Raw genomic sequence first — 13778 nt, forward strand, 5'->3', positions numbered from 1 at the left:
GCTCCAAGAACAAAATAAGTTGTAGGTATTTCCTGTGGACTTACAATCCTGAAAAACTCAAATTCCCACTTTCTGCTCCGTTTTTGAGACATTTAGTAGCGGCACTCAACGCCGCGTTTTGTTACCAGAGGGAGGAAATAAAAATAAATAATTTTCCCGCTAGAGTCGCGCTTACACGCTGTATCGCTGACCCATTTTTATTGTTTTTGTTCAGATAATTTATAAAATATATTTATTGCATTTTGATTGTATTAAGAAAACAAATATTTTTTTAGAAAAATCTTATTTATTAAAAACAAATATAAATTACTCTTGTGCTGCTGATATGTAATACGTAAGTACATACTTTCGAGATATTTCTAAAGTAAAACAAACATCTTTAGTTTAGTCTATAAATAAAAAAATATAAATATTTAAATTACATTTAGTCATTACTTAATTTCAACAAAATCATTAATACATACAAAAAAACTATTACTCGTATTAAGTCTATTAACAAAACAGCTACATCTATACAATGCTATACAATGCTATACTAATGCTATACAAATGCTATATCATGTGCAGGAAGGTATAAATTGTAAAATAAGGCATGTTGTAATACAAATATATACTTAAATTACATTAAATTAAGTTATTATCAACATAAACAAAAAAACTTAAAAAAACAGATCAAGTTCTTTACGTTTTCTCTTTAGAACTTCTCACTGTAATATGAAGGCAACAGCTACAAGAAGAATCGTCATTACAGAAGTAACTGTATACTTCGAAGCTTCGTTTCTCTCCCATCCTGTCACAGGGCTCCTGGAAATTATAATATTATATTTAGATACTCATATATTTGTTTTTTAATTATAGGCCTATAATTAAAAACAGATTTTAATTATAGGCCACAGTGAAAAGATAAAAACAAAGAGGAGCGTAGTGTTCCGTCACTTAGTACGCATCGTCCATGTTGACTCTTAGTAACATGGTGGGGAAATGCTAATATTTTATTCCGCCGAGTGGGAATCGAACCCACAACCATCGTGTTTACAATTAGATGTCCCACTAGACCACAATGGCAGCAAATAACTTTAATATATAATAGTTCTTGTTTTAATTATAATCCCGCAATTAAAAATAAACGGATTAATTTAATCCTTGGCCTTATGGCCATCCATCCCCAATCTCCCCTACTGTACGGAGCATGAGTACACTCACCGACTGCACTTAAGTTAGCGGTAGATGGATGCGCAATATTTATATTTATAGGTAATACATAGTAGCAACAAATTATATTCTATAGTATCGAGAGCATTGACACTGTAGAACTATCCATGAATAATATCGAATTAGGTTTTTTTTTCTGCAATAGCAAGGTTACAGGCAGAGAGTATCTAGGAATCTGGTGTCCGTGTATTTTAAATTTAATAACTGCTGCTATTTATCTGTGAAGTCCTTTATTTTATTTTTCTTTTCTATAAGTATTCTTATGGTGCTTTGGGTGCCTACTATGGAAGATTACCATATAAAACCTGTCGCTCTTACCGGTGCTACGACTTCTTCGAAATAGTTAGAAGTGTATAAGTACTTAAATTTTTTTTCTTGTTATTTTTTGACATTGCGTGTTGAGTGGCAGAACTCAACGCCGCGCTTTGCCTCGATACCAGAGCGAAAACCCAAATAAATATTTCCTTTCCTCGAGTGGGGATCGAACCATTAACCACCAACACACAACCAATCGATTTTGCAGCATAATTTATGCTCCTGCATCACGACTGGCCTCTAAATATTTAACACTACTAAATATATTAAAATATAAAACGTTTTTATCTTGATTTAAAACTCAGTATTTTTTATAAAAGAATACAATGGATACGTAATGAAGCTAAAAATACATTTCAACATATTATTATATTTTTAATGACAATAATCTATAACTTCAAGTTCATATTTATATAAAATAATATAATTATAGTTTCGTCTTCCTTATATGACTAGTTATGAAAAATATATTAATACTGATAAAATTTATTAATTTAAATTTTTATATTTAGTTTTTATGGAATAAATATTAAACCTAGTGCTTTAATTAATAGGTACATAATACATTTTATTCATTTATTTCACTATATATTTAGAAAAATATGCAGAAAAAAATAATGAAAAATTAAAATAGGAAAAATATTTTATTTAATTTCAAAAGTAAATCACAATGAGGAGACATTGAATTAACAATAAAATTTAATAAAAAGTCTTATACTAAAACTTGTACAATCTCAGAGCAAAAGCTGGAAAAGAGTATAAAATAGATGATGATAAAGTAGATATCATAAAAAAGACGAAATAAATCTGATTTAATTGAATTGGTTAGATTACGAGTATACGCATCACATTAAAATGATTCTTCAAAAAGAAATAAAAGTAAGGTCGGGAGTTCAAATCCTATTTATGACAAAAATCTAAGAATAAGAAATGGCACAAACGACAGCGAAGAAAGTTCAAAATTTAAATAAAGGAAATCTTAGATGTAACATAAAAATACATAAAATAAATTATTACAATATGCCAATAACTCCACAAGCGACTCGTCCTCCTGCGTTTCCAGTTTTCTTCGAGTCTGGGTGGCTTGTTCTGCCGAAGTCGTCAGTCTTCCCATGTAGGACTACAGCCCTGCCCAGAATGCTATGGGGACCCACCAAAGAAATCACTTTGTCTGTGAAGTCTATGTGACTTTGCTGTTCTGAGTTAAATTCAACGTTTCCAAGGTCTCCAACGTGGCGGTTCTCGTCTGAAGGATGGCCATGGTCTTTCTGTTAATGGGGTAAATTTTTAATTATGTTTTTTTTAGCTATATTCTGCTAAAGGAAGAAAGAAGGCTAACACTAGTATAAAATCAATATTGTCTCTTTTGTTTTAATTCATTCAATGTTGAATAGATTCATTATTCATATTCTTATAACATTTGAACTCACTTGGAAATATCCAGAAGGATCTGGAAGTTTCCACGATATTTTTTAGCAAAACCAGGTCTAAGATTGAACCAAAGTCCACAAAACTATTAACTATTAATATAGATAAACAACTCTAATGGTGTAAAGCTAAAACAGCACTTATGAACACAATTACAACCTAAGAAGTTCGAAAAATAATGTATTTTATTTTAATTTTTTTTCAGCTTTTAGCTTTACGATGGCCTCTTCATATATTATTAAGATTGAAATACAAATATGAAATTATTTTTAAAAATAATTTCGTTATATCTGTCCTAATTGTGTTGTCCAAAATATAAAAAATATTATTTACATTAAAATATTACCTTATCAGGGTTAAAATGTGGTCCAGTCGACAAACATCCTCCAGTGATATCTCCCTTTTCATGGACATGGAAGCCGTACTGTCCTGGGGCCATACCGTAAATATGACCTTCCACCCGTACTTGGCCGTCTAGCTGGGTAAAAGTAACATTACCGTGGACGTCATGACCATCTGGACTTGAAAGACGAACGATCGCGCGAAGAGGCGCCGGTCCCACTGGAGCTACGGGCTAAAATCAGAAAGATATTCTTAACTTCACTATGTATCCCATATTGCAGAGTAGGCAGAGGGTTAGCGCCTAGTGTTAAGATACTCCTTTCCCCACGCACCGCCGAATTTTCGAGATATTGCGTGTTACGTGGCGTAATTCAACGCCGCGGTTTGCCATATCGGTTTTGCCATATATGCGAGAACATAAAAATATTAAATAAATTATTTCTCCTACTGGGAATCGCACCTACGATTATGCGGAATCGAACCGACTAGCGTTAGTCCCTAGTGCCACTGCGTCACGGACGGCTTTTTTATAGTAATTTTAATGATGTTAATTGGCATCATTTAATGTTTTTTAAGGATAGAATTACATCACAAGTATTACAAGAAGTAATTATATCATTAAATTCCTATGGTAAGTTGTAGTGTACTTGCACCGCATAACTTATTCATTGCTCAATCTAGGTCAGTTGACTTTGTTAAATAATAAATCAAATAACCTCTATCATATATCAAATGGAACTAAATTTAAATGAACCAGTTAATTTTAAATTGTAAATGCAAATTTTAGTTTTTAAATTTTCATTAAAATATTTCCACCAACATAAAATTGATAATGTACGAATTTTGTTATAGCAATTTTCATAGTAGAAAAACCTGTAGGTATTAGCTTATCTTAGAATATTCTCTATATTACAAGACTAGTGGACCCGAACGCGGCTACGCCCGCTTGAACTATAGTATACTAATATTTATTAAATATATTTATCAATATCAATAGAGAGATGCGTTAAGCAAGCTCATTTTGGGTGACGTTTTCTAATAACAAACTTTGCAAATCGTTGCTTAGCAACGACGGTTGTTATTAACATAGCGGAATAAATTGCATGTCAAATTAATAAGTATTTTAATATATGGGTATCTATCGAAAATAATACAAATATGAGAAAAAAAAGTATCCTATGTTCATCCCGAGACCCTCAAGTATCTCTGTATGAGTATTTTATCACAATTAAATTAGCGGTTTGGCCCTGATTGCGTAAAAGACAGACAGACAGACAGACAGACAGAGTTACTTTCGAATTTATAATATAGGTATGGATTTTAATACCTTAGTCATCTTAGAGACTATATGTCTTAAACAATTTTATAATTTTGAGTTCTTGCAAATAGTCTTAAACGAAGTATCTTAACACTAGGTTCCTAGGGTTCCTCTACCTACCCTTAAGCTAAAAAAAGTATAAAAACCACTTTTTACCTCATGATTGTGTCCATGGTGAGCTTCAGCACCAACAAAAGCGGCTACAGTCACAGCAAGTATTAGCTTATACATTTTGATTTTATATGTTCTGAAAGAAGTATAAATAACTTTCATTAAGTATAATAACTTACATTTGGATGGAAAGCGAACACTAAAGTCTACAGTGTACTACTATGTGTACTATATGTATTATTTATTTATTATGTTTATTTTACTGTATAGTAATGTATATTTATCGTATATGTATGTGTTATTTATTTAGTGTATATTAATTATATATATTTATTTATTTATATTATTATTGTTATTAAATTCCTTATATTATAATTTAATGCACCACCCACCACCTTCTTTTTTATACAATTCCAACAACCAAAGGTTGCCTGGAAGAGATCGCTTCAAGCGATAAGGCCGCCTTATTGTACATGTTTTTGTTCATTTTTGTATATAAATTGTGTAAAATTTTGTTGTTTTTGTGCAATAAAGGATATTGTATTGTATTGTAATGTCCGTATTTCTAAATCGTTCTCAAGTCTGAGCTCGATCTTGAGATGAAGTTTTCTTTCATTGGTATTTAATTTATGAAAGAAAACAGCGTCTCAAGATCGATCTCACACTTGAGAGTGGTTTATAAATACGAACCTTAATGTCATACCACTAGGATCTGCCAACCCTGCTATAGGCCAGATACAATGTGAAACTATATTACAATTTAAAATAGCATAAGGTTCATTAACCCTATATCTACCTATGCATATGAATAACACAACAAGAAATCCATATTAAAATTTTCGATAGAAATATATAAATAATAGTAATAATAACTTGAGACGACGCGTATTGTGAGGAGATTCCTCTCCCTGGAGGCATGGCCACCGAAGACCTGGAACCTTGTGTACAATCGAAAGAGTATTTTATTTGTATTTTAAAATGCAGGTATAATTTATTCCTCGTTGATAAAAAAGTACATGAATTTATATAGTAAGGAAATCATAGCGTTGCTCAAACTAACTAAACAAAAACATTTTTTCAAAGAAACAAAAAGAATAACAAAAACACAGAAGCAAAATACGCACGAACGATCAAAGTGTAGTCTCATTAAAAAGAACTTCAGTTCACATTGTAATAAACATAATGAGCAATAATAATCGATTTAATCATACATTCAATACATTAATAATACAATGAGGAAAAGGAATAAGGTAATTTACTTATTCAGTAGAATAGGTATACACAATTACTTGTTTTATCAGGTCAATTGATCTCAGTCGGTATTGAAATAGCAAGTCCCTGAGTGGCGTCGTGGACATTGTCTGATTGTAAAGCAGCAGCGTTTAGTTCCGCTACTCACCACTCACCTTGACTACTTCACTATCGACACTAGACCAAAGATCGTTTGTAAACTAACAAAATATATCTATAATATCCAATTTTTATTTAACCAGACTAGGGAAAACATACAAACGCATCAGAAATTTTCCTCGAGTACGTCTCATAATGTCTGTGCCACGATCGCGTCATTATTCAGTGTAAAGGCCACTTAATTCAGACAATTGGTTAAATTAAAGGAAATACAGAAATAAATATTAAATTGTTAATAAAAAGAAAGATGAAAATAGATTTCTACGAAATTGAAGATAAAAATTCCCTCGCAGATTTTTACCTAGGATAAATAAATCAATGTGGCGGCAAAATAAACTATTATTAATATTTATTTATAAAATATGTCTTATAAGTAAAATATTTTTTAACACTGTGTCTCTCACATAAAGCAAAGTGTGCAGAGGACCACAAGTGTTAAGACACTTTTCGAGATATCGCGCGTAGAGGTGCGGAACTAAACGCCACGCTTTATCTTCTTACTAAGACGAGAACATATTCACTGCCACGAGTAGAAATTGAACCCACAACCACCGCGCTAACACACACTGATATAAATAAGTAAAAAACAGCACATAAAAAAACTATAGCAGTATTTTATAATAAAGTTATTATTCTCACAAATGAACCGGCAAATTTACTTAATATGTTTACAAATATTACGAAAGTGACCGCTAAGTGCATTATCACGGTGCATTGTATCGACCTTAATATGCATAAATATGTAAATAATAAATATGTATATTACCGTGTAAGAAAATAACTCTAAAAGCAAATATCTTAATAAAAGTAAACATTTCCACGCTTTTCTCCGCAAGTCACTACGTTTTTCGAGTCACTACGAGCTGACTGGAACTTAACGCAGCCTACGATGGAGAAATAAAAATAATCATCCACTCTGTCTGCGAGTGAGAATCGAACACAGAACCAACTACGCTTACAGTAAGGCGCTGACTCATGCCACGATAGAAATAAAAAATAAAAGTTTATAAAATCTAAATAACTCAATATTAAGATAAAACACGTTTAGAAAAAGTTAGTTTATCTTAACACGACTTACCTTACCGAGTCGTCGCAAGTATCTCTTTGTACTCCACTTGCCTCACTCAATATATTGCATGTTAATATATCTGGCCATTATAAAATGATCTATTTTGATCCACTTCAAGAGATTTATCTTAAGATTTTAACAAGTGGACAGAGAACGAAAGGGATCTTTTTACAATGGCTGGAAGACCGGTTTAGCTGAGCTACTTGGTAAAAGGCAAAAGTATGTATAGTGTTGTGTATGAAAACTTTATTATTTTAGACATACTTATGACAATATTAAATTTAATTTTTTCACCATCCGGGAGAAAATGAACGACGAACTCACAACCAGCAAGAACTCAGAGAAATAATTATTAATTATACCTATAAATAACAGCTAAGAAGATTACTCCTCTAATTTTTTTGTAGAAAAGATGGTAGCAAAAATGAAATGGTGGCTTACTAATTTGATAATAAATTTTGTCTGTACTCCATGCAGGTAAGAAAATAGTATTCAATTTATTCCATTTTTTTCGTTTTCGCATTATATTATTATTTTCCACGTGAACATCACTAGCAATAATTAATTCTACATAATAACATCATTTAAATTGAACTTTAATAGAATAATATATTATGCTTTGTTAACAAAGAAATATTTTATATTTTATACTTTATCTTTAGCTTTAGCTTTTAGATTTATTCGCACCCTGGTAGGCAGATATAAACTAGTAAGACTTACAACCAAATTTTTGAGATATTGCATGTTGAGTTACGAAACTCAACACCGTGCTTTGTCTTGTTACCAGAATGAGAAATAAATAAATTATTCATTCCCTGGAGTGTGACTAGAATCTACAACAATTTATTATGTTATAAAAATAAAAATATTACCATAAAGAAGTGGCCTTCGATAAAATATATAACTTTAAAATAATTTTAAGGAAAATCTGAGAGAAATATCTACCTACTCGCGGATATCTGTCTCATTATTAGTAAATACTATGAGATAAAACCAAGGCAGGCGCTAGAGTGTGCAGCCAAGTTAAAAAGCTACTTTTGAGCCCTTCATAACTCATAAACTAATTAGTCTACATCCATAAAAACGCACATTACAGTACAGTAGCACATTTGTTAAACTCCCCTAACGTGGTATGTACATAAAAATTCAAATATTTCACTCAAACGGTTATAAATATCTAACAATTTAAAAACCGTCATTTTTATAGTTCACTCTACTAGGTAACATATATTTGATACTAAGATAGAGCTTGAATTTTATCCCATATTATATTTTACTAGCGGACCCGGACGCGGCTACGCCTGCTTCAACTATAAGAATATTTGTTAAATATATTCATGAAATTATTTTCAATTTTCGATAGAATTAGTAAGAAAATATAAGCTTAAATAATCAAAAAGAATAATAAGTAGAGACATATTATTAGAAAATAAATTAATTTTTAACAAAAAGAAAAACCGACTTCTAACAACGAACTAAAAAGTGAAAAATAATTATATAAAGATTTTGTAATTTTGAAGTCGGTGCCAAGTACAACAAACAGGCTTAGTAATTAGATATTGTAGTAAGGGTGTTGTAGCATTAGTTTGACACCGACTTCAAAATTACAAAATCTTTATATAATTATTTTTCACTTTTTAGTTCGTTGTTAGAAGTCGGTTTTTCTTTTTGTTAAAAATTAATTTATTTTACGATTTTTAGTGATGGGTAGATCTTAAAATGATGCTTCTTGAACGAGTGGTGATGGTGGTGGTAGTGGTTGTCAACGAGTGGTTGTGATTATTCTATGTAAAACATCATTTAATTAGCTATTATTTTTGTGCAAAGTTACATTTTGGTATATTGACAAGAACATACATAAAAAGTATTCGGGTGAATTCGAAACCTCTCTTTTTTGAAGTTGGTTGAAAATGAGAACATTCTCTTTTTTGAGATTGGTTGAAAAGAAATGCAACGATCAGGAATCTCACCTCTGACATCAATTTAAAAAGTTTTTGCTTGTAACTATTATAATATAATCAATTTTTTACCAAAAAAAAACAAACTTTCTCAATTTTCACCGGATTCCATAATCGGAACCTAACCAAACTTTCACCAAATTATCCTTGAAGTGTATCCTTTCAAATAAAAAAAGAATCATCAAAATCGGTCAGCGCGACATTGAGTTATTCGGCTATTTGTCGCGCACATACATATGTGATTTTCTCATAGATACCATTGTCAGACATGGACCAAAAAAAAATGGGACCATTCGGGAAGCTTCACCTTTCAAATAAAAAAAAAATTTTCAAAATCGGTTCACCCAGTCAAAAGTTATGAGGTAACAAACATAAAAAAAAAAAATAAAAAAAATAAAAAAAAAAAAAAAAATACAGTCGAATTGATAACCTCCTTTTCTTACAGAAGTCGGTTAAAAATATCTGAGTTATTGAAATGAACCAACAAAAGGATTAAAAGTAACTAAAGGATAGGTATTCTTAATATTAGAAAAAGTACCTAAAGTTTTCCGTGCGTGCGTACATAGATATCGACTCTATCTATCTATCTATGAAATAACTTAACATTTCTCTATATTAAATAGGATAATTTTAGCGGGCAATATCAAATAAAATAAGAAGAGAACCAAAGTGTAGTTTAAATTAATTATAAACAGCAAATAATTACATAAAAATTAAAAATAGTTCGAAAATGTATGAAAATTTATAAAACCGTCAACGTCATCTGCCCGTTCGCGTCGGTCATACTCATACTATACCACTCGTAGGCTAGGTCATTTGGAATCAGTGACATCTCCTTATTTATTAGAATGTTATACAGTAAACTATAATTTCAATCTAGATAAAAGGCTAAAAGTGACTATTATATTTATTGTCATAAGGATGAATATCAAATTGTCGCGGTAGCGGTTGCATAGCGACGCGACGGTTGTTATTAACATGGTAGCATAAATTGCATGTCAAATTAAAAAGTACTTTAAAATATATTAGTTTATATGTGTAATGTAATGTTATATAGCCTATAGCACTTCTGAAGAATGCAGCTTTCTTACAAAACAAAAACAATGTAAATCGATCCAGTAGATCCAGAGATCTTAGCGTTCAAACAAACAAACAAACAAACAAACAAACAAACAAACAAACTCTTCCGCTTTATTATATTAGTATAGATTCCAATCTATATGGAATTCCCATTCATTTGTTAGTGAAGACGCGAACGACGCGCTACTTAACATTTAACTTGGCTCTTATTCCATATAATTATGTTTTTGATGACATAATCTTAACGTAAATAATTGATAAATGTACAAAAACAAATAAAGAGTGCATCGTTCTAAGTTTGACTTTGTAGAGTAAATAAGATATAAATTTTAAATATAACAAACGAAGAGAATGCAATGAAAAAATATATTTATTGCAATAATGATGTCAGATTTATATCTTTCACAGGTACAAATATTTAACTATAGAGGATTCTCACCGTGTTTATATTTTGACCTATCTTAATTTCCACATGCAATGTTGAGTAAAAATGGAAAAAAGAGTAATATTATGCTATTAAGCATGAATCCAATTTAAATAACATACGTTAAAGCAAAAATATAAAAAATATTTATTTTAACACTTTATTACACCATAATTGAACTTAAATTGAATTTACAAACATAAATTAACTTAAACAAAAATAAATATTCTTTTCGAAAAACAAACATCAAGAGTTTGTGTACATATAGAATACTTAGACCTTTCATCGCAAATATTCGTCGATGATGTCCCTTAAAGACAAAAAATATACCAAGTAACAACAAGTGGTACAGGCCATAGCCAATAATAACTAAGTAGAGCAAAAAAAAAAAGAAAAACTCGTTTAATTTAGTTTTTGCATCGCATCGCATCACTGTATGTATGCGTAAATAGCAAAAGTAATATGTCGTCATTTGAGGCTGTTATTGTGCAATAGGGGAGTAATTAATTGTTTAAGTAAAGCTTATTACCCTGTTCAAGAATATTTAGAGGATAAACATGTATGGAATTAATGTCTATTGAATGTAATGCAGGATAGCTGCCAGCTAATGTAATAGTAAAATATACCATTGACTTTGAAAAGAGCAACTGTTGAGTTTCTTGTCGGCTCTTCTCAGCAGAACTGCCTTCCGAACCGGTGGTAGCTTTTTGTTGACATGTACATTCGACGATTCAAAAGTGCTTTTATAGTTTATTTGAATAAAGAATATTTTGAATTTGAATTGTTACGCTATACTTAGTTGTAGTTCAATCTTCATTTGAAAGAGCGATTCTTTTTAAACTATTTTCGTTTCTACGGTTTTGTAAGACTAGCACGGTAGGACTCTATATCCGATGAGTGGGAATAGACAACGCATTGTTTTAGCTCTAGGATGTCTCTTCATTCCTTAAAATGCAATAATGTGGAGGTTAACATGCATGTACTTTTCAATTAAATAGTAAAACTTTAAATGGTAAAACTAGTTACATATTAACATAACTAGTTTTACTAACTTAAGTAACTAACTCTGTCTTTAGTTAACTAATAAAACTGTTGTTATTAACTATTAAATCAAAGCAATTGTACTTAAATAACTGTTATAATCGCTTAAACAAAATTTGAAAATTGATTGATTTAAACAATAAAAGATACATCGCTTTCGCTTTTTGCAACACAAATTTATTATTTATTCTTAAGGAAAGGCATCGTTGGGCACACTCGAGTTATAAAAAAAATATATTTTCATTTAAAGGACTGACTTTGGATAAACGATATTGGTTCGTAGCTTATATAAAATTATACTACTTTTTTTTTGCTTTTGAAGTTTCCATTACAGCTTTATCCACCTCTGTAACATCGTCACATTGTTCCATATAAGAAGAGAAAATTTCTATCCTGGAGTAACTAATATCCTAAGTATGTAAATTTCAACGAATTTCTTTCATTATGTTGTGTTTTAAAGAGGTTCTTTTTACATAACTGATAACTTGGGTTTTGTTATGATAATACACAATAGATCACGTTTTCCTGTTTATAAAAAGTATAATAACCATCATATATACACTATATGTGTATGTATACTCGTAGTGGTTTGTTTTATCGAAATTATCATTCACTAGATCCCTCTATGGAAGAGTAGCTATATGCGGGATACAGCGTGAAAATAAAATAAAAAAAATAAAATAAGAGTACTTGAATAGACTAAGAAACGATTCTAGATCGCCAAATGTATGGTCTTTGCACCAATAGCAGTTCTAAACCTAATAGTAATTTCAAATAGCAAGGCAAGCGTCTTCATCAAGTGTAACTTGTATATTTATTTCATTGCAATGTTATACTTGTAATAAATCTTAAATTGAGAAAAAATATCTTTTTCATAGTTGTATGCCTTGATCTAGTTATGTTATATTAAAAGTTCACTATCAATGTACGTATAGCCTTAGGCTCTCTGTTTATTAGAGTCTTTTATAAATAAACTTACTGTACTGTTTAAATACTGTTTTTATTTATTACAGACAGAATTCTATTAATTTAAGTATTTAGAAATTGAACAAAGTAAGGACTGTTGGATCGATATTAAGGTTACTCTGTTAATATATTTTTAATAGTTATACAAAATATACTGAGGGCTCGTAAGATATATTATATAAGATAAATAATACTATCAGAGTCTGACAGGGTGTAATTGTAAACGGGACTCGAGGAAATTATATATTTATTTTAATTTACATTTGAATTTCTTAGCTTTTGTTGATTTCTACCACTCAACAGGCCTGCAGAATTCAGTGAAAAGTGGAGAATGGAGTGTCTTGACACTAGGTTCCCTCTGCCTACACTGCTGGGTGCGGGATACAGCGTGAAGCTTTTTTTTAAATAATACTGTCTACTTGTGAATTCTTACCATTTAATAGTAAAATTATAACAGTAATCAACGTTATGTTTATCGGTCGTTCTTTTATCTTGACTGAATACGATAAGCTCAGATAAGAAGATGTCATAACAAAGGACATGCTTGACTGCGTAAGATGAGTCAAGATATATATCTTAAATAAGAGGTAATTCATTCTAAATAAATTTCTAGACTATTTCTATACATTTATTTATAAAATCTAGAAAAAGATTAGACAACAGTAAATAGAAAGGTATCGACGATATCTGTTAACCTTCCTAAAGTTACTTGACCTTACTAAGGTTGGGCAGATCATTTAAAAGAACAAGGTCCTACAGTGTTGCCCTTGTAATGCTATAGGTCAGTATTTACTAAAATACTATTTTTATTCTTAAATGATAGAAGAATGAGCTCGACTCTTACAATTTTTGAAAATTCAATGTCATATGGGAGAAAAAAGTGTTGTCTAGAATAGTTTTCTTAGTATAATTATTATAATTATTGCTGATAGTACAAAAGGAAAAACTGGGAAATATGCTTTCGTAATGAACACAAAATTTTAATATTAAGATAAGGATGTAGAAAACATTTTTAATAGATAAAAAAAAATTATAAAGTTTTAAGAATTATAAAGTCGCTTCGGGAGAGGAATTAGGTGTTTTATTAAATAAATTATTCATTTA

General features: G+C 30.4%; 1 protein-coding gene across 1 annotated transcript; it reads right to left on the minus strand.

The window, feature by feature from the left end:
* Positions 1–266: 266 nt before the first annotated feature.
* LOC146527902 (uncharacterized) lies at positions 267–7331 on the minus strand. The gene is made up of 5 exons (XM_085205109.1): positions 7215–7331; positions 4772–4862; positions 3302–3529; positions 2545–2795; positions 267–804 (listed from the first exon to the last, which is right to left on the minus strand). The coding sequence occupies exons 2-5, from the start codon at positions 4844–4846 to the stop codon at positions 705–707; spliced, it is 654 nt and encodes a 217-aa protein (XP_085061235.1). The 5' UTR covers positions 4847–4862; positions 7215–7331; the 3' UTR covers positions 267–704.
* Between the last annotated feature and the right edge of the window lie 6447 nt (positions 7332–13778).

The sequence above is a fragment of the Heliconius melpomene genome, chromosome 20, assembly GCF_056956725.1.
Source record: "Heliconius melpomene rosina isolate 202511_hmr_F chromosome 20, ASM5695672v1, whole genome shotgun sequence".
Classification (NCBI taxonomy): domain Eukaryota; kingdom Metazoa; phylum Arthropoda; class Insecta; order Lepidoptera; family Nymphalidae; genus Heliconius; species Heliconius melpomene.

Coding starts and splice junctions, on each gene's coding strand:
- LOC146527902 (XM_085205109.1), bottom strand. CDS start 4,846: ATGTATAAGCTAATACTTGCTGTGACTGTAGCCGCTTTTGTTGGTGCT. Junction 3,530..4,771: donor ACCATGGACACAATCATGAG/GTAAAAAGTGGT, acceptor TTCTGATTTTAG/CCCGTAGCTCCAGTGGGACC. Junction 2,796..3,301: donor CACATTTTAACCCTGATAAG/GTAATATTTTAA, acceptor CCCCATTAACAG/AAAGACCATGGCCATCCTTC.